Source organism: Macaca fascicularis, chromosome 8 (genome assembly GCF_037993035.2).
Source record: "Macaca fascicularis isolate 582-1 chromosome 8, T2T-MFA8v1.1".
In the NCBI taxonomy this organism is placed as follows: Eukaryota; Metazoa; Chordata; class Mammalia; order Primates; family Cercopithecidae; genus Macaca; species Macaca fascicularis.
In genome coordinates this window covers 60545064-60570245 of record NC_088382.1, presented here as the reverse complement: position 1 = coordinate 60570245, position 25182 = coordinate 60545064, and the positions used below count along the sequence as shown (strand labels likewise).

The window sequence follows — 25182 nt, the reverse complement described above, 5'->3', positions numbered from 1 at the left end:
ATCTTTTTTTAAATCTGGCTCTTAGATACCCATAAACATGATCTCTCATCCCACTCTTCCCTCAAATTCCATGTCCTTCCTCACTTACAGATATCTGTCTGGGCAGTTTCATCCTGCTTGTCTCAACTTTAAGGAAACGTCTTTGACTGATGTGTATGCTCTCCCATGTCTCACAAGAGACAGCAGGCATTCAATGAAGATTTATTCATAAATTAAATGAGTGTTTTGTAGATGCCACTGCTGAGATTTCTATTTAACTAGGAACTCTATCACTAGATATAATTAATTAATGCACATATACATATTTAAAAGAATATAATGGCAACAAGGCTATGCTTTTAGCTATGTAAGTTAAGTATGGCTAACATTATTCTTTGACATAATAATAATAATACCCTTCTCTAACAGTGAAAAGCTACATTTTAATAAGGATGAGAATGACAAAGAACAAGCTGAGCTGTATAGTAATGAATTTGGGAGGAAATCACTCAGCAACAGTAAGGGAACTGAAGAATGTATCACCTCCTTATACCCTGCTAATGTAAATGTAAGCATAGGGAGCAGAATGCTATTTAATATGTCTTGTGCTCTGGCAAATCAAGGGTAATCTTTTACTCTGGGAACTTCCAAGCACAGGTGGTAAGTAATGAGAATTAGCTTGACATTTTCAGACATCCCTCTACATCCACACATTTAGCATACCAGTGTAATCTAAAATCATGCGGACTCTCATTCCCTGAAATAAGAGATGCAGCAATTCTTTCCTTCATTGATATATTAACAATACACTATCTGCTTTATATGGAGCTCACTTAATGTCCCAGAATAGAGTCCACCCTTTCCCTGGAATCTCTTCTTTATTACAAGACCTTTGGTTTGCTTCTGTAGTAACTTCAAGGTTGGAAGTTACAAGAAGAAGTGCAGAAGGACAAAGCATATTCAGCTAAAGGGTAAACTCTCCTGAATCCAAACATTTAAAAACTGTTGAACATATAGTCTTAGAGATATTTTTCACTTTCATATTACTTAGCAAAAATAGACAGAAAATAACTAGATATTATTTATTTTAATAAAACATTGGACAAAGCATGTTTTGATTTGTATGTAACAATTATCTTTTTTTGTCATATTTAAAAATAACTTCCAGGCTCATTTGATGAAGGGGTGCAAGTTTCTTGCAGTAAGCCCAGTTCAGTGGTTTGTCCAGGAATCTCCATTTGTGCTTGTCCTCCTCTTTATGTCTGATATAACTATTAATAGTTCCTACTTTCATTCTCCAAGTATCCTAATCTGTGATGGATACTACAATCTCCTTGATTAATGTGTAGATTCCTTTTAGCCTTTCCCAATTCTCAGATTGCCTTGAAGTTAAATGCTTCCAATGATAGAATCAGAAAATAGAACAGTGACTACTATTCCTGAAGGCTTCTGGTGTTTTCCTGAGTATCAAGCTTGGACTGATTAAATTCTCATTGCCTATTAAACTGTTTTCCCTGGATGGCATCATAATCATTCACTTAGACTCTCCTGACTACTCACTCATTCCCAGAACACCCAGCAGAAGTAGACAGTCATGTCAGATAGGACATTGGTGTCATGATTTTCTCCTTTATTATACAGAGTCAACAGGACACTGACATAGGTTAGTATTATGCTAGCCTTAAAATAAACTCAGAATAGATTCACATACTCCGAAATATATTCATGTGAATTTTATTTTTCTCATTCGCTAATGTAAGATTCTTGCAGATTCATGTAACAGCGTTTGGTGACAATTCTGGCAATAACATTTTCTTTTTAAAATCAGACTTTGACTTTTCTAGTTAGTGTAATTTGCTTCTAAATTTATTTATAAAATTAACTTATTACTCATTTAACTGATTATTTAATTCAATTAATTTATCAAATTAATTTAATACTCAGGAGCCTATCTTGATTTGATGAGCATTTTAATAAAAAAATTAGTAATAGGAATAGTTTATGGCAGTCTCATTTGAGAGTTTTCAAGAGTCATTGGCATTTAAAATTCCTTATTCACAAAGTATTCTTTTGTCATGATGCAAAGGCAATGCATTAGATGACCAAATCTGACCAGCAAATGTGTGCTGTTTAATTTTACCATATTAAAATAAAAATAACTATTAACCATCTTTAAGTAATGTGAGATTTTGCAGGAGAATGCCAACTGCTGGGTCATGAAGATTCACAAGGTGAATGACCGCAAGGCTGAATCCTACCTGGATCCCACCATTAGACGTTCATCTTTCCCGAATCAAGCACCCCCAGTGCCTCCTACAGTCCATCTTTCCTACACGTTTGTACCACTGTTTTATTTTGTTGGCATTTGCTTTAGAAAATCCCACACAAGACTTAATTTCTAGATAAAATATGTATGTTCTGGTAAAGAATTATTCATGAATTCTTAAAATTAGTGAGAAGGAACAAATCAATTTATACCCAAGCCATACTTTGATGAAGGAGGAAGTGGAATGGATCTAAGGAACTGAGATCCTCAATGAGAGGGAAGAGAAAGTCTTCCATGGGGACAACGGTCCCAAGTCACAAACTGGAGTAGTGCCTAGAAAGAGATTACCAGTTGAATGGGGGTCAGTTGACCTTTAAGATCACTTCCAATTAAAAATAATGATAATAATGTGCAATGATTTGGCTTTGTCATTTGTCATTCCATCATAATCAAAATTGGATTTTTTTTAGGTATGACTGGCTGAGTAGGCACCCTCTCTCATTCAATGTGCATCACTCCCAGAGATATATACTTTGGGAAAAGAGCACCTCATAGTGCATAATCCTTATTAAGTCAAGTGTTTATAAAAGTCCTACTCTCTGGCTAGACTCTAAACTTTAAATTTTCACCATTCAATAATTTTAACATGTCAGCTATATATATATATTTTTTAAAAAAACAACATGTTTTCCTTCTTTTTGTCTTGCAGAAGTTGATGCAGGTAAAGTATAAAGAAACATTTTTTTTTTTTTTAAATTGCTTTTTGGGGAAGAAAATGTCCCTTCAATTATAAAGTCATATCTTTAAAAAACAGGAAAATGATTGATAGATAGACACCTACATAGATAGACTTATAAAGAAATATTTACTTTCACATAGTTACAGTTTTGTGGTACTACGTTTGTTTTATTAAAAATTCAAACTTTTTTTCAGATTGAAGCATAATTTATCTTCCATTAACGAAAACGAGGATCTTAAATCTGACATATGATTACAATTAAAATGCTGAAAGGAGTTATGAGGCATTTAAATCATCCTTGAATTAGAATGTTTGCAGCATATTTCTCAGAGTTGACCTTAACACATTACCTTTGTTGCAGCATCAAAGCAGATAAATCCTGTGCTGAAGTCAATTGTGAGTCCCATTAGATGACTTTCTAGCACACATGCATAGGTCTTGCACTAGGTAGAACAGAAAGTATTGTTACTTTTCATGTTATTGATGCAATATTAATATTAAGAACTATGTGACAGCTTCTGCAGTAAGTACTTCATACAATATCTAATTTAATATTAACAATAATTGGATAAAGAAGGGAGGATTATCAACATTTTAATGTTAACGAAACAGAAGCTGAGAGTGTTGGGTTTTATTTTTAACTTGCCAAGGTGTATGCCTGGCCAAGTTTCCAATCCTGCTCCCTCTAGTTTTGTCTTTACATTGTGCTACACTGTTGGTTTTTGCTGTATTGACAATAAAGGTTGTATATAAAAAGTTTTAGGTGTAGGCAAGTTTATGTTAAGTCATTATTTACTGTAGCCAACCATTTTCATTAAACAGAAAGATAACTATTGTTAAATAGCACTGTCTTGAATTCTCAGGATATCAATGTTATGGATATTATTAAACCACATTCTCATGCACACAAATACAAATTTAGTAACCAAGCCAAAAGAGTAGATCTTGATCTTAAGAGTCTTTCTCTGTTCTTCAATGTTGCACAAGATATTCCTACAGATACGTACCACTTTCCAATTTATTTATTTAGAACTACAGACAATTTTTAAAAATCAACAAGTAATTACTTTCACAGTGAGGTCAGATAATATTATAATTTTTCTTTTTTCTTTTTTTTTTTTTTAAATAGAGTCTTGCTCTGTCACCCAGGCTAGAGTATAGTGGCACAATGTCAGCTCACTGTAATCTCTGCCTCTTGGGTTCAAGCAATTCTCTTGCTTCAGCTTCCAAGTAGCTGGAACTAGAGTCATCTGCCACTGTGTCTGGCAAATTTTTGTATTTTTAGTAGAGATGGGGTTTCACCATCTTGGCCAGGCTGGTCTCAAACACCTGACCTCATGATCCACCCACCTCAGCCTCCCAAAGTGCTGGGATTACAGGCGTGAGCCCCTGTGCCCAGCCTAATTTTTCATATTAAATATGGATACCGAAATATAAAGAAAACAGGATATAAATCAAATATGAAATAAAAACTTGAGGTTTATATATGCCACGATGTATTGTTACATCTACAGCCAGTTTTATTTGCATTTAATTTTAAATCATGGTGGGATATTCCAATCATGAAAAATATCTGTGATTCATGTACAAGACGAGAGAGAAGTAGAGACAGAGACAAAGAGAGAGAAGAAAAAAAGGAAGAGAAGTTTATCTGAAGTAAATTTTTAATACCTATCCTTACATTGTATTTTTTTTTACAATACCGTATGTAAAACTGCACTAATTGAATCCCATTCTGAATGTAATCATAACTAGATACATCAAGTTGCCTTCACCAAAAATTACATTCTTGTGTTTAAGCCTTATTAGCATAGAAAAATTATAATGATGCAAAATTATTATTGGAGTTACATTTTTTTAAAAAAAGCAGACTAAAGAACATACTTAATGGGCCTCAAAAGCCCATTTTGGGGAGTAATTATATTTGTTTAATACATAGCATTGTGCATGCTTACATCCACCCATTAGCACTTTATTAAAACTATTATCAACATTAAGGAATGTTTAAGGCTATAAAATTTTCTCCTAATTTAGACATAATGGTTTGCTAATTTCAAGGACTGTCATTTAAACAAGAAAATGTCAGGTGAAAATAAATTCGGTGCAGCATATTAAAATTTTTCTATTAAGTTCAGCATTACAAATTAAATTAGATTTTTCTCAATAATCATTAAATTGAAACAAATAGATGCGCTATAAATTGAGACTCATTGAAGTCTCAATTTATATATAGCCTCAAGTTCTATCATTTATAATATTAATAGCATATCATGAGTATAGTTAACATATGTTTAATATTGAAATATTTAATTTGTTGTTTAATTTGTTTCCTTAAAAACAAATTATACAGAGAAAAATCAATAAATAAATTATCCTTTTTAAGGAAGTTTAAATGAGAAACACTTCGAAAGTCAATTCATTACTTTTTTTTCTGCTTGTTTTACAACAGAACTTATGTTCCTTCTTTATTTAATTCCTTACCAACTTTAATGGAAGTGATAAATTAAGAATATAGAAGAAAAACATGTAAGGTTCTTCACGTAAATATATTCACATCTTGAATTTGAAAGTAACACTACAAAGGTGTTCAGTCATTGATTTCTCATATAGTAAACAAAAAAAGTTATAAAATCTGTAGAACAACTAAAAGCTAAGAAGACATTAAATATTTTACCTTTCACTTCTGACATGTATCTTACACTGGCATTGTGAATGGGCAAGGAGATAGTCCATTGTATTTCAGTGAATATCAGTTTACAGAACACAACGCCCAGATTCAAAGATTTTATCTCTATTTAATTTATAAATATCGGGAGACTTAAAATAAAATACTAAATTGGAACCAAAATGTTAAAATTACCATGTAGTTGTTTCCAAGCAAAGTGGACTGTTGTAGAGAAATAATAATTTTGAAAACCTGAAAGTATAAATTTGAATAACAAAACTGTCAACTTGCATTCCATTAAATTATATTTTAATGCTTTAAATGGTCTTGGACCTTGACTTGGAATAAAAATCATATTTAATATATTTTTGTTTCCATTTTTGATATAATATATATTTTTTTGAATTGAGGTTCTATGAGCTAATTGTGGAAACCATTTTTTTAGCTATTTAAGACTTTTTAGATGCATGAAGATAAAAGCAGAGTTATTGAAAAGAATCAGCTGAACAATTAAAAAAACTATAATTGGAATTTTCTTTCTGTCCTCTTCCTCTGATTGTAATGACATACTGGTACAACTTGATGTGTTGACTACAGAGGTTTGTGGTCAGAAAACAGAAATCAGTTCAACATGTTCAAAATATATGTATCCAACAATCCTATTTTAAGCAAACTTTCCAGAATAGTCAATGCTAGATAATTAAGTGTCCATGTGTGTATTTAGGTCCTTGCTCTATGGATCCATTTGCATGTGGCAAGCGCATGATAACCTTTCAGTTTGTCCACAGGTCTGTTTGAAGTCAGCCACAGAACCAACTTTGGGAGGCTGTTTCATTCAATGTTCTTGTGAAGACAGAGGCTGAGGGCTCTATAAAGTTTGATCTAGTGTATAACTTCACAGTTAAGAAACAAAGTTCAATAAATATCTGTTGACTACTCATGATGTGCAAAATGCACTAGACCATGGTTGGCACATGACTAAGATAATTCCAAACAATCTATAATTTAGTGCAGGGAATAACAAGCACATGTCACTGAAATACAAAACAGACTGAGTGTGAGCAACCCTTAAAGAAAAGACAAATAAATGGAAGAATCTTATAGATGCTGCTATAAATAAGTAGAAAATATGGTATAAATTTTATCACTAAACTATGCTATTTTAAAATCTATTTCCTATAATTGTATTTCCAATCAGATGTATCAGTTTTATGATTTTTGTTCTTATATGTTTTAATGATTTTAAGTAAAAATGTAATTGCTTTTCACGAATAGTATGAATGAAATTGATTAGTTTGCATTTTCTTTTCTGTAAAAAAAAAAAAAACAGACAAGTATGTTATATCGTGTTCAAAAGTGAGAAGAAGAGTTGTTTGAACAGGATAATTGTAGGAGGAGTATTGGCAAGCGTTAGGCATGGTGGGCTGGAAATCAGGAACATGTTCCTGGATGATATGACCTTTGATAAAAAGTTTCAAAACCTCTATAAGGCTTTGAAGGACGGAGGCAAAGGGAAGGTTTTCTAGAAGAAAGAGCATTGTGAGTAAATGATGCCAAGAGATTGGAAATTAGGAGGTCATATTTGGAGAACAGGAAGTGACCATGTCAACAATTAATTAAATTAGAGTATTTTCTATATTAGATTTAAGTCAGAGTAATGTCTAATTAAAATTAGAAATATATTTTTGATTAGTAGTAGGAAATAGCCTGGAAAGATCAAGTTGTGGAAAAATTAAAATTTTATTCAGAGCTGTATTACTAGTCACTAAATAAAAATGACTAATTATGGAATGTATTTGAGGTCAAGACTCCTGGAACTGTATTTTTACACTACTTTGGAATGATATTAGAATTCTAGGGAAGTGGACATACATCTGAGCGAGCCACACATCCTGCGGTCCCACAGACTCTCACCTGTATCCGTTCTACTTCTAGAAAGGTTGCTGTCTGGAACGCTCTTTCCCACTGGGCGAGGTCACTTTCCAGCTCTACTGAGAAGTACAGGTCCTCCCCAGACTCAGACTGCACGGTGAAGCAGTGTTTCCGTCGGTCCAGCAGGTCACTGTCCTGGTGAAAACCTGGAGTTACACAGGCTGGCACACATCACTTCACATTGCTAACCTGGCCATTCCTGACTGGAGCAAGGTGTGGAAGCCACAGTAAAAAGATGTGAATTCACCATGTCTTCATTACAAATTATTCCAGAACTCCGGGCTTCAAAGCCAATAACTAACACATGACTTCTCTGTCTTTACACTGAAGCATGTCCGTAAAATAGAAGTTAGGGTTTCTGGCTTCAACTCTTACCAACAATATAACCACTAAAGCATTTAACATACAAGACTTGGTTTATTACTGTTCAAAGGGGTGAGACACTAACTCTTCCCTTCCTTACATAAATGTTATGATGTTGAAATTAAATAATGCTTGTGAACATGTTTGTAAATTTTAAGGAACTTTATAAGCAAACTGAAATATTCTTCTCCATGAGAAATGAAAAAGAAAATGAGTCTAATTTGTCTACAGCACTAATATTATTTTTAAAAAAACACATTATTTACCTTACTTGTGTAACTGTATTTCATTGTATCAAAAAGATGACTTTGATACTAACAATTTCTTGGTCTTACAAGGAATTTTCAACTAAAGTATTCACAAATTTACATGTATTCCAATTTAAGAGATTTTAACATAAGAAAAAAAAGTGAAGCAAATAATTTATGAAATAGAGTAACTCAATGCAACATGTCAGATATAATACAGTCATGTGCCGCATAAGGACGATTCGGTTAATGATAAACTGTATATTCAACAGTGATCCTATAAGGTTATAATGGAGCTGAAAAATTCCTATTCTCTAGCAATGTCATAGCCGTTGTAGTGTCATAGAGCAATGCATTACTCATGTGTTTGTGGTCATGCTGGTGTAAACAAACCTGCTGTGCTGACAGCTATATAAGTGTGGCACATATGATTATGATATATGCTACATAATAATCATGATAAGAAAGACTATGCTACTGGTTTATGTATTTACTGTATTATAGTTTTATTGAATTTTTTAGTGTACTCCTTCTATTTATTAAAAAAAATAGTTAACTATAAAACAGGCTCAGGCAGTTCCTTCAGAAGGTATCCAGATGGCAGCATCATTACCATCAGAGATGACAGCTGCATGCATGTTATTGCCCCTGAAGATCTTACAGTGGGACAAGATGTGATGGTGGAAGACAGTGATATTGGACATCCTGACTCTGTGTAGAACAAGGCTCATGTGTGTTTTTCTGTCTTATTTTTTTAAAAAAATTTTAAAAAGTCAAAAATAAAAAATACATTTTTAAATTTAAAAGTAGAAAAAAAAGTAGAGAATAAGGATATAGAATAATTTTGTACAGCTGCATAACATGTTTGTGTTTTAACCTAAGCACTTTTACAAAAAAGTCCAAAGTTGAAAAAATTAAGTTTGTAAAGTAAAATATATTACAGTAAGCTAAGGTTAATTTATTATTGAAGAAAAAAATTATTTTTTATAAATGTAGTATAGCCTAAGTGTTCAGTGTTTATAAACTCTATAGTGCTGTACAGTAACAGCCTAGGCCTTTACATTCACTCACCACTCACTCACTGACTCACCCACAGCAACTTCCATCCTGCAAGCTCCATTCATGGTAAGTGTCCTGTACCTGTGTATCATGTTTTAAAAATCTTTTAGACTGTACTTTTACTTTACTTTTTCTATGTGTAGATGTGTTTAAACAACTACTTACCATTGTGTTACTTTTGCCTACAGTATTCAGTATATTCATATGCTATACAGCTATGCAACCTAGGAGCAATGGGCTGTACTGTATAACCTAGCTATGCAGTAGGTTATGATGTCTCAGGTTGTGTAAGCAAATTCTGTGGTGTTCGCACAACAGTGGAACCATCTAACTGAGAGGCATTTCCTAAAATATATCTCAATCATTAAAGGACTCACGACTCTATATATGCTGTATATATGCAGTGTACTGAAAACTGTCAAAGGGTTAATCACTGATATCTGTAATCATTTCTCCTAAGGAGGGATGTAAGTGTATCATTATTAAACACCCAAAATACTAGATGGAATTCTCTGCTTTGGCAAGTGTTTAAAATATAATAGCTATTTTCTTTGTTTCCCATTTGCAGTCTTATAATCTCTGGAAGAGAGCTAATGGAAGGCAGTTACTTTCAGGGTTGTAGAATTTAGCTCCGACCCTTGTTGCCAGTAGATGCTCAGAAAGCTAAAATGATGATAAATGGTGTGCTTATTGATTTTCCTACTCTGTCTGAAAGGAGAAAAAAATGAAAACATAATATTTTTGTGAGTACAATCGAATGATAAATTATAAATACTTTTTAGCAGTTTTGGGGTTATAATGTCTATGGAGGCAACAAAGAGAGATAATAACCACACAAGTAAATATGTTAGTACAAATTATTGTAAGCGCCATTATAAAAAAAATAAGAGGCCGGGGGCGGTGGCTCACACATCTGTAATCCCAGCACTTTGGGAGGCTGAGGCAGGCAGTTAACCTGAGGTCAGGAGTTCCAGATCAGCCTGTCCAATATCGTGAAACCCCATCTCTACTAAAAATACAAAAATTAGCCAGATGTGGTGGCGCATGCCTGTAATTCCAGCTATGCAGGAAGCTGAGGCAGGAGAATCACTTGAACCTGGACAGGGAGGTTACAGTGAGCCAAGACTGTGCCACTACACTTCAGCATGGGCAACAAAAGGGAAACTCCATCTCAAAAATGGAAGAAGAAGAAGGAGAAGAAGAAGAAGAAGAAGAAGAAGAAGAAGAAGAAGAAGAAGAAGAAGAAGAAGAAGAAGAAGAAGAAGAAGAGGAGGAAGAGGAGGAGGAGGAGGAGGAGGAGGAGGAGGAGGAGGAGGAGGAAGAGGAAGAGGAAGAGGAAGAAGAAGAAGGAGGAGGAGGAGGAGGAGGAGGAGGAGAAGCAGCTGCGCAGGAAGAGGTAGAGGAAGAAGAAGGTATTACATCACAATACATTGAAAAGCCAGAGGAATGTTCTCTAGGAAATAAATTTTAAATAGTGACTTAAAATGAGTAGAAGATTAAAGATAAAGTATAGAAAAGGGTGTTCTTTCCAGAGAGTGGATGGGGCTGGTTGGGACCAAGTGAGGCACTTCAGAAATTCAAAAAAAAAAAAGTGGCAGAAACATTGAGAGCTAAAGCTAGGAAAAGACATGGGATGATTGGTCTGGTTATAAATGTTGGACTTGAACACAGTATAATGACAAGCTACTATAGCAAAAATTTTAGTATGCCCTCTCTTTATACTGCAGATATTTCAACATCTACATTAGCTTTTTAAATTGATAAATTGGCACAGAAACTGTAACTCAACATTGCAGTTTCCAGAAACTTTGCCAATTTTATGGTTTATTAAATTGGCCTCAATCTACATTATAATAAAAATGTTATCTAATGTCATTATTAGTCAGAAAAATTTGGTATTTTTTCCTTTTCATAAATCACATGTAGCAATAGGATCTTAAAATGGCCTTCATGTAAGATTTTCTATTCTCTGGGCAAAACTTTTCTCCTTTACTCTTTTAAAACTCAATTTAAGATCTTCTGTTGTATTACCCAAGTGGTGACTCTCTCTCAGACAAAGGATCCTCTAATCAACTCTGCAAATACAGTTTCAGCATATCTGAAAACTTCTTGCAATTTCCTATTGTTATTTATAAGATACTTCTCATGAACTGACTCATACCACAAATTGCATCTGAGCACCCAGGTCTCATTTTAGTGAGGGAGAGAAATATGTTAAAATAATGAGCATATGACAGCATAACATGCTAAGGAAGCAGAATAAGGAGCCATAGATCATCTTGAGGTAAAGTAGGAGGGAGAAAGTTGTATTGTAGGGAGAGACTGTAGTACTATCAAGGACTTAAAGACAAATGCAAGAGCAATGTGATGCAAGCCCTTAAAAGACCAGATGATCCTGCTAAGAAATTCACAGAATGCACCTGCCAGGAAAAGATATTGGAGAGTTTCAAGTGAGAAGGAGGCAGCATAGACTGTAACTTTTAGATGGCTAAGAGTGGATGAGTGGGAAGAGTAGAAAGTTCAGAAAAAGCAGAAGATCCTTTATCAGAAATTCAGTGAAAAGTGACTATAGCTCAATCATTTTAAAGGTCTACTTTCAAAGTCATCATGTAAAATCATTGACACTAGATTTCTCTTACTAGAGTTTCTACTTTTGCTGCCTATAACATTTCAAAAGATTGTGTTCCTTTATGGTTGCAGTCATTATCAAGTTATATGCAAGTAATAATAAATATATATATATATATGTGTGTGTGTGTGTGTGTGTGTGTGTGTATGTATGTATCTGAAAAACTAAATAACATATTCTTAGAGGCTGGCATTGACTAGAAGTATTAGTATAATAAGGAGTATTTACACATGGTTATTCACATAGGTATAAGTAAGAATGTATATATTCCTCTTTCTCACCCTCATTCTCTCACTCACACGCATGCAAGAGCTGTCAGAAGGTGATAAGAATAAAAGCTCTAGCTTCAAAATTCTGTCTGGATTTGAATCTCCTCTCTTTTATTTATTAATAGGTAATCTTTGGCAAGTTCATTACCATATAATAGCTTCCTTCACTCATCACTAAAGTGGAAATAATTAATTGATCTGATGATTAAATAAGATACTATATTTAATTATTTGCTTAGTCTCTAATACTTGGAAGTACTTAATTAATGTTGGGTATTTCTGTTATCAGTGTTGATTCAATAAAATAAATATAGATAAATATTTGTATCATTTCCTAACTTGCCCTCTATGGCTTGCTCTCTGCATGCATTTCTCTTTTGTCAAAGTGTGACTTATACCCGAGTAGAAACAATAGCCTCCAGAATACTTTTTTGACAATTGGAAAGTATCATTTAATAATGATAATGATAATAATAATAGCTAAACACAACAAGAACACATTTTTTGCATTTTTCTCAATTTTCTCACTTCTCCAGAAGTATCTTCTATTTTGTTAGATTTGTTCCAAGTCCCCTGAACACTTTCTATAGACCGATAACCATATGCTGTCCTTCATTGGAGACCTCTGAGATGTATAAAGCAGTATTACAAAGAAACAACAGGTTGTTTTTTTTTTTTCAAGACAGCTGACTAGATGCTTTTCCAGGGTACTTCGTCCACTTAGAAGAGTAACAATGATGTGTAGACAATCACACTTGGCACATATGAAAGTAAAATCAAATATTGGGACCCCGAACTCACTATACCAAAGGTCTAAGCTTAGGTAGTGAGTCATGAAAAAACTCCCTTCCTTTCATTCCCAAAAAGCTGTAATTTCATGTTTACTTTACTTTACATAAAATGTAGCTTTTCTGCACATGAATAAGATCCTCACAAGAATGTGACCTCTTATTTCTTTGCCTACCCAGACTTTTGTTCTTTCTTCTTCCTCCTGCTTGCTTTTTCCTGTTAAATATTGAAGTTCCCAGAACCCTTTTTAAAAAAAGCACAGGGTCCAGATCTCCTTGTGATTTGTGTTTCTTTTTCCCAGTCATGTTCTCAACCTTGGCAAAATAAACCTCTAATTGATTAAGATCCACCTCAGTCACTTTTTTTGTTTACAAACGTATTATCCAAGAGAGAACACAGGAGTTTAACAGAAACACATGAAGAAACTCCAGAATCTGACCAGAAAAAGAAGAGCAGTCAGCCTGTGTGGCTGGGACTGGCTGAAAATGAGAAGACAGTAAATTCCCAATATGGGAGAGGGTTAGTGAGTATCTCTCTGTGGTCCACTTTCCCACTATAGATTCATGTAATTCAGGCCGCAGTAGAGCACCATGACTTTTCTAAGCCCTAGATCTACCTTGGGGAGTGGCTGGGAGACCGTAAGAAGTACCTGCTCTGGGACCTGGGAACCTACAACAGAACACCATTCTTGATCCTAGCTCTTTGCAAGCTGTGCACAGTCCTGAAAACTAGCAGCAGTGGCAGACTTTGGCATTAAATACACTCTAACTGTATCCTGGGGATCTGGTTCTCAAGCACGGAAGAGGTTCCCACAGCTGGAACTGATAATCAAGTACGGCATGGGCTCCAGCCATTGGCATGTTGGAACCAGGCTCATCCTATCTTTCACTTCACCCCTTCCCCTGCCAGACCAGGAGGGGATTTGCTTGGGAGGTATGGTGTTGGGCTGAGCAGTGACTCCTAAGGCCTGGGGCAGCTTGTGTTGACAACTAGAAGCAAACTACACTAACTAAGTGAATATCCAAACCTACTGGCATAGTTGAGAAGGTGGTGGGCCCCACCAAAACTGGGGCATGAGAGAAAATCAGATCTCACTCCTCTTGGCCAAGGTAGCAGTACTGAGTCCACACCTTTATCCTTATATACTCACAAACTAGAAAACCTAGAGGAAATGGACAAATTCCTGAAAACTTACTACCTCCTAAGATTGAATCAGGAAGAAATAGAAACCTTGAATAGACAAATAACAACAATGGATTTTAAATCCAATAAAAAAATCTCCCAACTAAGAAAAACCTCCCAACAAAGAAAATCCCAGGGACAGATGGATTCACATCCAAATTCTAGCAAATGTACAAGGAAGAACTGGTGCCAATACTCCTGAAACCCTTCAAAAAAATTGAAAAGGAATTTCTTCCTAACTTATTATACAAACTATATCACCCTGATACCAAAGTCAGGCAGAAACACAACAAAAAAATAAAACTACAGACATATATCCCTAATTAACACAGATATAAAAAATCTCAACAAATTCTCAGCAAATTAAATCCAACACATCAAAAAGATATTACATCATGATCAACTCAATTTTACACCAGAAATGCAAGAATGATTCAACATATGCAAACAAATAAATGCCATACATTACCTAAACAGAATTAAGACCAAAAATCATATGATCATCTTAATAAACACAGAAAAAGAATTTTTAAAAATTCAACATTGCTTCATAAGAGCACAATCTCAAAACCCTCAACAAATGAGGCATAGAAGGAACATACCTCAAAATAATAAAGGTCGGCCGGGCGCGGTGGCTCACGCCTGTAATCCCAGCACTTTGGGAGGCCGAGGCGGGTGGATCACGAGGTCAGGAGATCGAGACCAGCCTGGCTAACATGGTGAAACCCCATCTCTACTTTAAAAATACAAAAAACTAGCCGGGCGAGGTGGCGGCGCCTGTAGTCCCAGCTACTAGGGAGGCTGAGGCAGGAGAATGGCGTGAACCCGGGAGGCGGAGCTTGCAGTGAGCTGAGATCTGGCCACTGCGCTCCAGCCTGGGCGACAGAGCGAGACTCCATCTCAAAAATAATAATAATAATTATTATTATTATTATTATAATAATAATAATAAGGGTCATATGACGAACCCACAGTCAACATCATACTGAAAATGGAGAAGTTGAAACATTCCCCATAAGAACTGGAATATGAGAGGGATGTCCACTCTTAACACTCCTATTTAACACAGTAATATAGTACTAGACAGAACAATTAGGCAACAGAAATAAACCAAAGGCACCCAAATTGGAAAACAGGAAGTCAATTATCCTTATTTGCTGATGATATAATCAGGTATCTCAAAAAATCTAAAGACTACACCAAAAAAGTTTTAGATTTGATAAATAAATTCAATAAAGTTTCATAATACAAAATTAACATACAAAAATCTGTAGCTTTTCTATACAGCAACAATAATGCAGTTGAAATGAGGGCAATCTCATTTATAATAACTTCCAAAAAAATCCAGAAATATATTCAAGCAAGGCTGTGAAAGAGTTCCACAAGAAAAACTACAAAACACTGATAAAAGAAATTATAGTTGATACAAACAAATGACAAAACAGCCCATACTCATGGATCAATAGAATTAATACTGTTAAAATGACCATATTTCCCAAAACAATTTACAATTTCAATGCAATGCCTATCAAAATACCAAAGCCATATTTCACAGATTAGAAAATTATAAATTCTAAAATTGATATGGAATCCCAAAAGACCCCAAATTAGCCAAAGCAATCATAAACAAAAATAGCAAAGCTGGAGGCATCACATTACCTGACTTCAAATAATACAAGATGTCTATAGTAAGCCAAATGGCATGGTACTGGCGTAAAAACAGACAAATAGATCAATGAAACAAAAAAGAGATCTCAGAAATAAAGCCATATACCTACAGCCACGTGAACTTTGTCAAAGTCAACAAAAATATACACTGAGTAAGGGACATTTTCTTTCATAAATGGTGCTAGGAAAATTGGGTGGCCATATGCAGTAAATGAAACCAGATTCCTATCACTCACCATATAACAAAATTAACTCAAGGTGAATTAAAGACCATAAGACTTGAAACTATTAATATCCTAGAAGAAAACCTAGGGACATCTTCTGTACATTGGCTTAGGCAAAGATTTTATGACCAAGTCCCTAAAGAAAACAAAAATAGGCAAATAGGACTTCATTAAATTAAAAACTTCTCAAATCAAAAGAAATAACTGACAAAGTAAATATACAACCTAAGAATGAGAAAAAAAAGTTTCAAATCATGCAACTAAGAGAGGGCTAATATTCAGAATATATGAGGAACTCAGACAACTCAACGAGAAGAAAACAGCCCCATTAAAAAGTGGGCATTGGCATGAACAGACGTTTTGTCAAAAGAAAACATACAAGTGACCATGAGACATATGAAAAAATGCTCAACATCACTAATCATAAGATAAATTCAAATTTAAACCACAATGAGACACCATCTTATCCCAGTCAGAATGGCTATTACTAAAATGTCATAAAACAACCGATTTCATGAGGATGTAGAGTAAAGGAAATGCTTATACACTGTTGGTGGAAATGTACATTAGTACAACCTTTATGGAAAACAACATGGAGATTCCTCAACAAAATAAAAATAGAACTACCATTCAATCTAGCAATTCCACTACTGGGTATATACACAAAGTAAAAGAAACCATTTTATCAAAGCAAGACCTGCACTTATGTTTATCACAGCACTATTCACAATCAACCTATGTGTTGAATAATAAAAATTATATATACACACATATATATATATTTCAATACTACTCATCCATTGAAAAGAATACAATTATGTCTTTTGCAGCAACATTGATGGAACTGGAGGCCATTATCCTAAATGAAATAACTCAGAAGCAGAAAGTCAAATACTGTATATCTTCACCTATAAGTGGGAACTAAACAATGGGTAAGTCTGTACATATAGAATGGAATAACTGACATTGAAGACTTCAAAAGGTAAGAGGGTGGAAGACGGGTAAAGGTTAAAAATTTACCTATTTGGGTAACTGGTGCACTAGAAGCTCACATTTCACCACTACAAAATATATGCATGCAAGAAATTACACTTGTACCTCCTAAGTATAAATAAATAAATAAATAAGAAACAGAAAACAAAGACAAAAATTAAAACTCACTCATAATTCCTTCATTTAGGAATAATAACTATTAATATTTTGGCTTATCTACTCAGTAAATAAACTATACTTGACTGTCAGAAACAGCGTATTGCTAAGCATTTTGTGTATCTATTATAAATGGTATTGTTCTTTTGATTTTTTTTAAACATTGGTTGTTAATGTAAAGAAACACTACTAATTTTTGTGTTGATATTGTATGCTGCAACTTTACTAAATTTGTTTCTATTTCTAACAGTTTTTTTGTGTGTGAGTGAGTGGGAGGACCTTGGGGTTTTTTTAACACATAAGATCATGTCACCTGCAAACAAGGACAATTTAGCATTTTCTTTTTCAGTTTGTATGCCATTTATTTCTTCCTCTTGCCTAATTTCTCTGACTTGGATCTTCAACACTATAATGAATAGGAGTGGTAATAGTGGACATTCTTGTCTTGTTTCAGGTCTTACAGGAGATGCTTTCAACTTTTCCTTGTTGAGAATAATGTTGGTTTTTGGCTTGTCATATATGGCCTTTATTTTGTTGAAGTACATTTCTTTTATAACTAATCTGTTGGCAGTTCTTTTTTAATCATAAAAGACTGTCGAATTTTGCCAAATGCTTTGTGTTTTATAAAATGATTATATGATATTTGTCCTTCATTTCATTAATGTGGTGTATCCCATTTATTAATTTGCAAATGTTGAACCATCCTTGCATTCCAAGGATAAATCCCACTTGATCATGGTAAATGATTATTTTAATGTGTTGTTGAATTTGTTTGGCTAGTATTATGTTGAGTATTTTCACAGTTATGTTTATAAAGTGTGTTGGCCTATAATTTTCTTTTCTTGTGATGTCTTTGCCTTTGGTATCAGGGTAATGCTATCCTCATAAAAAAGTTTGGAAGTGTTACCTCATGAATTATTCAGAGTAATTGGTAGAGAATTGGCATCAGTTCTTTTAAAAATGTTTGATAGAATTCAACAGTGAGGCCATCAGGCCTTGGACTTTTCTTTGATGGGAGACTTCTTATTACTAATTTGGTATCCTCACTCATTGATGGTCTCTTCAGATTTTTATTTATTCAGCATTTACTCTTAGTAGGTTGTATGTGTCCCAGAATGCATTCATTTCCTCTAGGTTATCTAATTTGTTGTCATATACCTTTTCGTAAATTTGCTTATGATCCTCTGTATTTCTGTGGTATCAGATGTAATGTTTCATTTTTAATTGTTGATTTTATTTGTTTGAGTCTTTTATATTTTTCTTAATTTAGTTAAAGATTGTGAATGTGATATATTTTTCAAAAAAACAACTCTTCATTTCCTTGGTCGTTCTTTTCCAGTCTCTAATTCATTTATTTATTTATTTTTATTATTTTCTTCCTTCTAATAATTTTGGACTGTTTCCTCTTGCTTTACTGGTTTTTTGAGGTGTAACATTAGGTTACTTACATGAAATCTTTCTTCTTTTGTAATGTAGGTGGTTGTTGATATAAACTTCCCTGTAAGATTTGCTTTTCTGTATCCCACAGGTTTTGGTATGTTATGTTTTCATTTTCATTTGTCTCAAGAAATTTTTAAATGTATCTTTTAATTTTATCATTGACCCATTGGTTGTTCAGGAGCATGTCATTTAATATTCATATATTTGTGAATTTATAAAATTCTTACTGCTATTGATTTCTAGTTTCATATTACTGAGGTTGAAAAAAGTACTTGATATGATTTTAATCTTCATAAATTTGCTGAGACTTGTCTTGTGGCTTAAATGATTTATCTTGGAGAATATCCCACGTGTGCTTGAGCAGAATGTGCATTCTGCTGCTGTTAAGTGGAATGTTCTACAAATGTCTATTAGGTCCATTTGGTCTAAGGTGTTAATTCAAATCCAATATTTTCTTATTAATTTTCTGTCTGGCTGATCTGTCCAATTTTGAAGCCTCTATAATTATTTTATTGCAATTCATCTCTCTTTCCAGATCCTTTAATATTAGCTTTATATATGTAGGTGCTCTACTGTTGGGTGCATTTGTATATATACAATTGTTACATACTCTTAAAGAACTTACCCCTTTATCACTATATAATGTTCTTCTTTGTCTCTTTTTATAGTTTTTGATTCAACATCTGCTTTGTTTAAGACAAGTATTGCCACATCTGATTCTTTTTAGTTTCTATTTGCATGGAATGTCTCTTTCTATTTCTTCCATGTGTGTCCTTAAAAGGGAGGTACATGTATGGCAATCAGCATATAGTTGGGTTTTGTTTTTATCCATTCATTCATTTATTAGAAAATTTATATCATTTCTAATAAAGATGAGCATAGATAGTTAAGGATTTACTATGGCTACTTAGTTGTTTTATGTGTTTTTTTGTTTATTTCATAGAATTTTTTTCATTTTTCATCTCTTGCTGTCTTTTTTTGTGGTTTCACGGTTTTATATAGTCATATGTTTTGAATTTGTTTCATGTTTATTTTGTGCAGGTCATGCAGATTTTTGCTATTTAGTTACCAGGAAGCTTACGATAGTCTATTTCACAGTCTATTTCTATTAATTATAATTGTCTATTTCAAGCTGACAACTTTGATTGCATAAAACCACTTTATACGTGAAAACATTTTCAACTACTGAAAAAAGTAACTTATTTTTACAATTATTAATTGTAAATAAATTTTTAAATAATTGTAAATAAAACCTTACATTTGGGATATTTTAAACATTATTTTAAAAAATCAAATGAACATTAATATATGCAAATTAATTCTTTATTTCTGAGTTTTAGTTGCTTTATCTGAGAAAAAGAAAGGAGTATACAAGTTTAAATTTCCTCCTTCTTCTTAAGAAACTATAATCCCTTATATAAATTGACATATTCTTCAAATACCATCTCTAGTTTAATCTTTATAGTAATCCACCAAAGATGGCTATAATTTAATGTATCTAATGAGGGAAATAGGTCTCAAGCACATCGACAACTTTCCCACTTTAGAAGCTATTAATATTTGGCCTAAAAATTAAAAACGTTAGTTTGGGAGGCATTCAGCTTGAGTTTGAATGCCCCTTTTGACCACTCCTTTTATCTTTCTAAGAATTAGTGTAAGCATTTTCAACAGGAGATGATACTGCCTGATAGTACCTGCCTTAAGGTTCCTGTGAAGATTAAAATAATTGATTGATGTGTATCACTTAGAAAAAGTGACTTGAACATACTAAGTAGTCCATAATATTACTAATATCTCATAATGTGACTAATAACTATAATATTAACCATAATTGAAATAGACTACTATTACAAAACTAGAGCATATCTAACAATGAATGCTGTACATGTTGTGGTACCCATGCACCTAAGAATGCACACACACAACGGGGGGGCAGAGCAAGATGGCCGAATAGGAACAGCTCCAGTCTCCAACTCCCAGCGCGAGCGACACAGAAGACCGGTGATTTCTGCATTTTCAACTGAGGTACTGGGTTCATCTCACTGGGGAGTGCCGGACGATCGGTGCTGGTCAGCTGCTGCAGCCCGACCAGCGAGAGCTGAAGCAGGGCGAGGCATCGCCTCACCTGGGAAGCGCAAGGGGGAAGGGAATCCCTTTTCCTAGCCAGGGGAACTGAGACACACAACACCTGGAAAATCGGGTAACTCCCACCCCAATACTGCGCTTTAAGCTAACGGGCACACCAGGAGATTATATCCCACACCTGGCCGGGAGGGTCCCAAGCCCACGGAGCCTCCCTCATTGCTAGCACAGCAGTCTGTGATCTACCGGCAAGGCAGCAGCGAGGCTGGGGGAGGGGCGCCCGCCATTGCTGAGGCTTAAGTAGGTAAACAAAGCCCCTGGGAAGCTCGAACTGGGTGGAGCTCACAGCAGCTCAAGGAAACCTGCCTGTCTCTGTAGACTCCACCTCTGGGGACAGGGCACAGTAAACAATAACAAACACAGCAGAAACCTCTGCAGACGCAAACGACTCTGACAGCTTTGAAGAGAGCAGTGGATCACCCAACACGGAGGTTGAGAGCTGAGAAGGGACAGACTGCCTGCTCAAGTGGGTCCCTGACCCCTGAGTAGCCTACCTGGGAGACATCCCCCACTAGGGGCAGTATGACACCCCACACCTCACAGGGTGGAGTACACCCCTGAGAGGAAGCTGCCAAAGCAAGAATCAGACAGGTACACTCGCTGTTCAGAAATATTCTATCTTCTGCAGCCTCTGCTGCTGATACCCAGGCAAACAGGGTCTGGAGTGGACCTCGAGCAACCTCCAACAGACCCACAGCTGAGGGTCCTGAATGTTAGAAGGAAAACTATCAAACAGGAAGGACACCTACACCAAATCTCCATCAGTACGTCACCATCATCAAAGACCAGAGGCAGATAAAACCACAAAGATGGGGAAAAAGCAGGGCAGAAAAGCTGGAAATTCAAAAAATAAGAGCACATCTCCCCCATCAAAGGAGGACAGCTCATCACCAGCAACGCATCAAAGCTGGACGGAGAATGACTTTGACGAGATGAGAGAAGAAGGCTTCAGTCCATCAAACTTCTCAGAGGTAAAGGAGGAATTACAGACCCAGCGCAAAGAAACTAAAAATCTTGAAAAAAAAAGTGGAAGAATTGATGACTAGAGTAATTAACGCAGAGAAGGTCAGAAACGAAATGAAAGAGATGAAAATCATGGCACGAGAAATACGTGACAAATGTACAAGCTTCAGTAACCGACTCGATCAACTGGAAGAAAGAGTATCAGCGATTGAGGATCAAATGAATGAAATGAAGCAAGAAGAGAAACCAAAAGAAAAAAGAAGAAAAAGAAATGAACAAAGCCTGCAAGAAGTATGGGATTATGTAAAAAGACCAAATCTACGTCTGATTGGGGTGCCTGAAAGTGAGGGGGAAAATGGAACCAAGTTGGAAAACACTCTTCAGGATATCATCCAGGAGAACTTCCCCAACCTAGTAGGGCAGGCCAACATTCAAATCCAGGAAATACAGAGAACGCCACAAAGATACTCCTCGAGAAGAGCAACTCCAAGACACATAATTGCCAGATTCACCAAAGTTGAAATGAAAGAAAAAACCTTAAGGGCAGCCAGAGAGAAAGGTTGGGTTACCCACAAAGGGAAGCCCATCAGACTAACAGTAGATCTCTCGGCAGAAACTCTCCAAGCCAGAAGAGAGTGGGGGCCAATATTCAACATTCTTAAAGAAAAGAATTTTAAACCCAGAATTTCATATCCAGCCAAACTAAGTTTCATAAGTGAAGGAGAAATAAAATCCTTTACAGATAAGCAAATGCTTAGAGATTTTGTCACCACTAGGCCTGCCTTACAAGAGACCCTGAAGGAAGCACTAAACATGGAAAGGAACAACCGGTACCAGCCATTGCAAAAACATGCCAAAATGTAAAGACCATCGAGGCTAGGAAGAAACTGCATCAACTAATGAGCAAAATAACCAGTTAATATCATAATGGCAGGATCAAGTTCACACATAACAATATTAACCTTAAATGTAAATGGACTAAATGCTCCAATTAAAAGACACAGACTGGCAAACTGGATAAATAGTCAAGACCCACCAGTCTGCTGTATTCAGGAGACCCATCTCACATGCAGAGACATACATAGGCTCAAAATAAAGGGATGCAGGAAGATTTACCAAGCAAATGGAGAACAAAAAAAAGCAGGGGTTGCAATACTAGTCTCTGATAAAACAGACTTTAAACCATCAAAGATCAAAAGAGACAAAGAAGGCCATTACATAATGGTAAAGGGATCAATTCAACAGGAAGAGCTAACTATCCTAAATATATATGCACCCAATACAGGAGCACCCAGATTCATAAAGCAAGTCCTTAGAGACTTACAAAGAGACTTAGACTCCCATACAATAATAATGGGAGATTTCAACACTCCACTGTCAACATTAGACAGATCAATGAGACAGAAAGTTAGCAAGGATATCCAGGAATTGAACTAATCTCTGCAGCAAGCAGACCTAATAGACATCTATAGAACTCTCCACCCCAAATCAACAGAATATACATTCTTCTCAGCACCACATCTCAATTACTCCAAAATTGACCATGTAATTGGAAGTAAAGCACTCCTCAGCAAATGTAAAAGAACAGAAATTATAACAAACTGTCTCTCAGACTACAGTGCAATCAAACTAGAACTCAGGACCGAGAAACTCAATCAAATCCGCTCAACTACATGGAAACTGAATAACCTGCTCCTGAGTGACTACTGGGTACATAACGAAATGAAGGCAGAAATAAAGAAGTTCTTTGAAACCAATGAGAACAAAGATACAACATACCAGAATCTCTGGGACACATTTAAAGCAGTGTGCAGAGGGAAATTTATAGCACTAAATGCCCACAAGAGAAAGCAGGAAAGATCTAAAATTGACACTCTAACATCCAATTAAAAGAACTAGAGAAGCAAGAGCAAACACATTCGAAAGCTAGCAGAAGGCAAGAAATAACTAAGATCAGAGCAGAACTGAAGGAGATAGAGACACAAAAAAACCCCAAAAAAATCAATGAATCCAGGAGTTGATTTTTTGAAAAGATCAACAAAATTGACACACCACTAGCAAGACTAACAAAGAAGAAAAGAGAGAAGAATCAAATTGACGCAATAAAAAATGATAAAGGGGATATCACCACCGACCCCACAGAAATACAAACTACCATCAGAGAATATATAAACACCTATATGCAAATAAACTGGAAACTCTAGAAGAAATAGATGATTTCCTGGACGCTTACACTCTTCCAAGACTAAACCAGGAAGAAGTTGAATCCCTGAATAGACCAATAGCAGGCTCTGAAATTGAGGCAATAATTAGTAGCCTACCAATCAAAAAAAGTCCAGGACCAGATGGATTCACAGCTGAATTCTACCAGAGGTACAAGGAGGAGCTGGTACCATTCCCTCTGAAACTATTCCAATCAATAGAAAAAGAGGGAAAACTCCCTAACTCATTTTATGAGGCCAACATCATCCTGATACCAAAGCCTGGCAGAGACACAACAAAAAAGAGAGAATTTTAGACCAATATCCCTGATGAACATCGATGCAAAAATCCTCAATAAAATACTGGCAAACCGGATTCAGCAATAGATCAAAAAACTTATCCACCATGATCAAGTGGGCTTCATCCCTGGGATGCAAGGCTGGTTCAACATTCGCAAATCAATAAACATAATCCAGCATATAAACAGAACCAAAGACAAGAACCCCATGATTATCTCAATAGATGCAGAAAAGGCTTTTGACAAAATTAAGAGCCCTTCATGCTGAAAACGCTCAATAAATTCGGTATTGATGGAACATACCTCAAAATAATAAGAGCTATTTATGACAAACCCACAGCCAATATCATACTGAATGGGCAAAAACTGGAAAAATTCCCTTTGAAAACTGGCACAAGACAGGGATGCCCTCTGTCAACACTCCTATTCAACATAGTGTTGGACGTTCTGGCTAGGGCAATCAGGCAAGAGAAAGAAATCAAGGGTATTCAGTTAGGGAAAGAAGAAATCAAATTCTCTCTCTTTGCAGATGGCATGATTGTATATTTAGAAAACCCCATTGTCTCAGCCCAAAATCTCCTTAAGCTGATAAGCAACTTCAGCAAAGTCTACAAAATTAATGTGCAAAAATCACAAGCATTCTTATACACCAGTAACAGACAAACAGAGAGCCAAATCATGAATGAACTTCCATTCACAATTGCTTCAAAGAGAATAAAATACCTAGGAATCCAACTTACAAGAGTTGTAAAGGACCTCCTCAAGGAGAACTACAAACCACTGCTCAGTGAAATAAAAGAGGACACAAACAAATGGAAGAACATACCATGCTCATGGATAGGAAGAATCAATATTGTGAAAATGGCCATAATGCCCAAGGTAATCTATAGATTCAATGCCATCCCCATCAAGCTACCAATGAGTTTCTTCACAGAATTGGAAAAAACTGCTTTAAAGTTCATATGGAACCAAAAAA

General features: G+C 35.3%; 1 protein-coding gene across 10 annotated transcripts in view; it reads right to left on the bottom strand.

Moving 5' to 3' along the window:
• The window catches only part of SNTG1 (syntrophin gamma 1), an 878369-nt gene that overhangs the window by 94162 nt on the left and 759025 nt on the right, over nucleotides 1-25182 (bottom strand). For all 10 annotated transcript variants that reach the window (XM_045398223.3, XM_065519199.2, XM_005563291.5 and 7 more), the window contains 2 exons: nucleotides 7564-7716; nucleotides 3335-3427 (listed from right to left, as the gene is read on the bottom strand). In XM_045398223.3, coding sequence (XP_045254158.2) covers nucleotides 3335-3427; nucleotides 7564-7716 — 246 coding nt within the window. The remainder of the gene's footprint in view (nucleotides 1-3334; nucleotides 3428-7563; nucleotides 7717-25182) is intronic.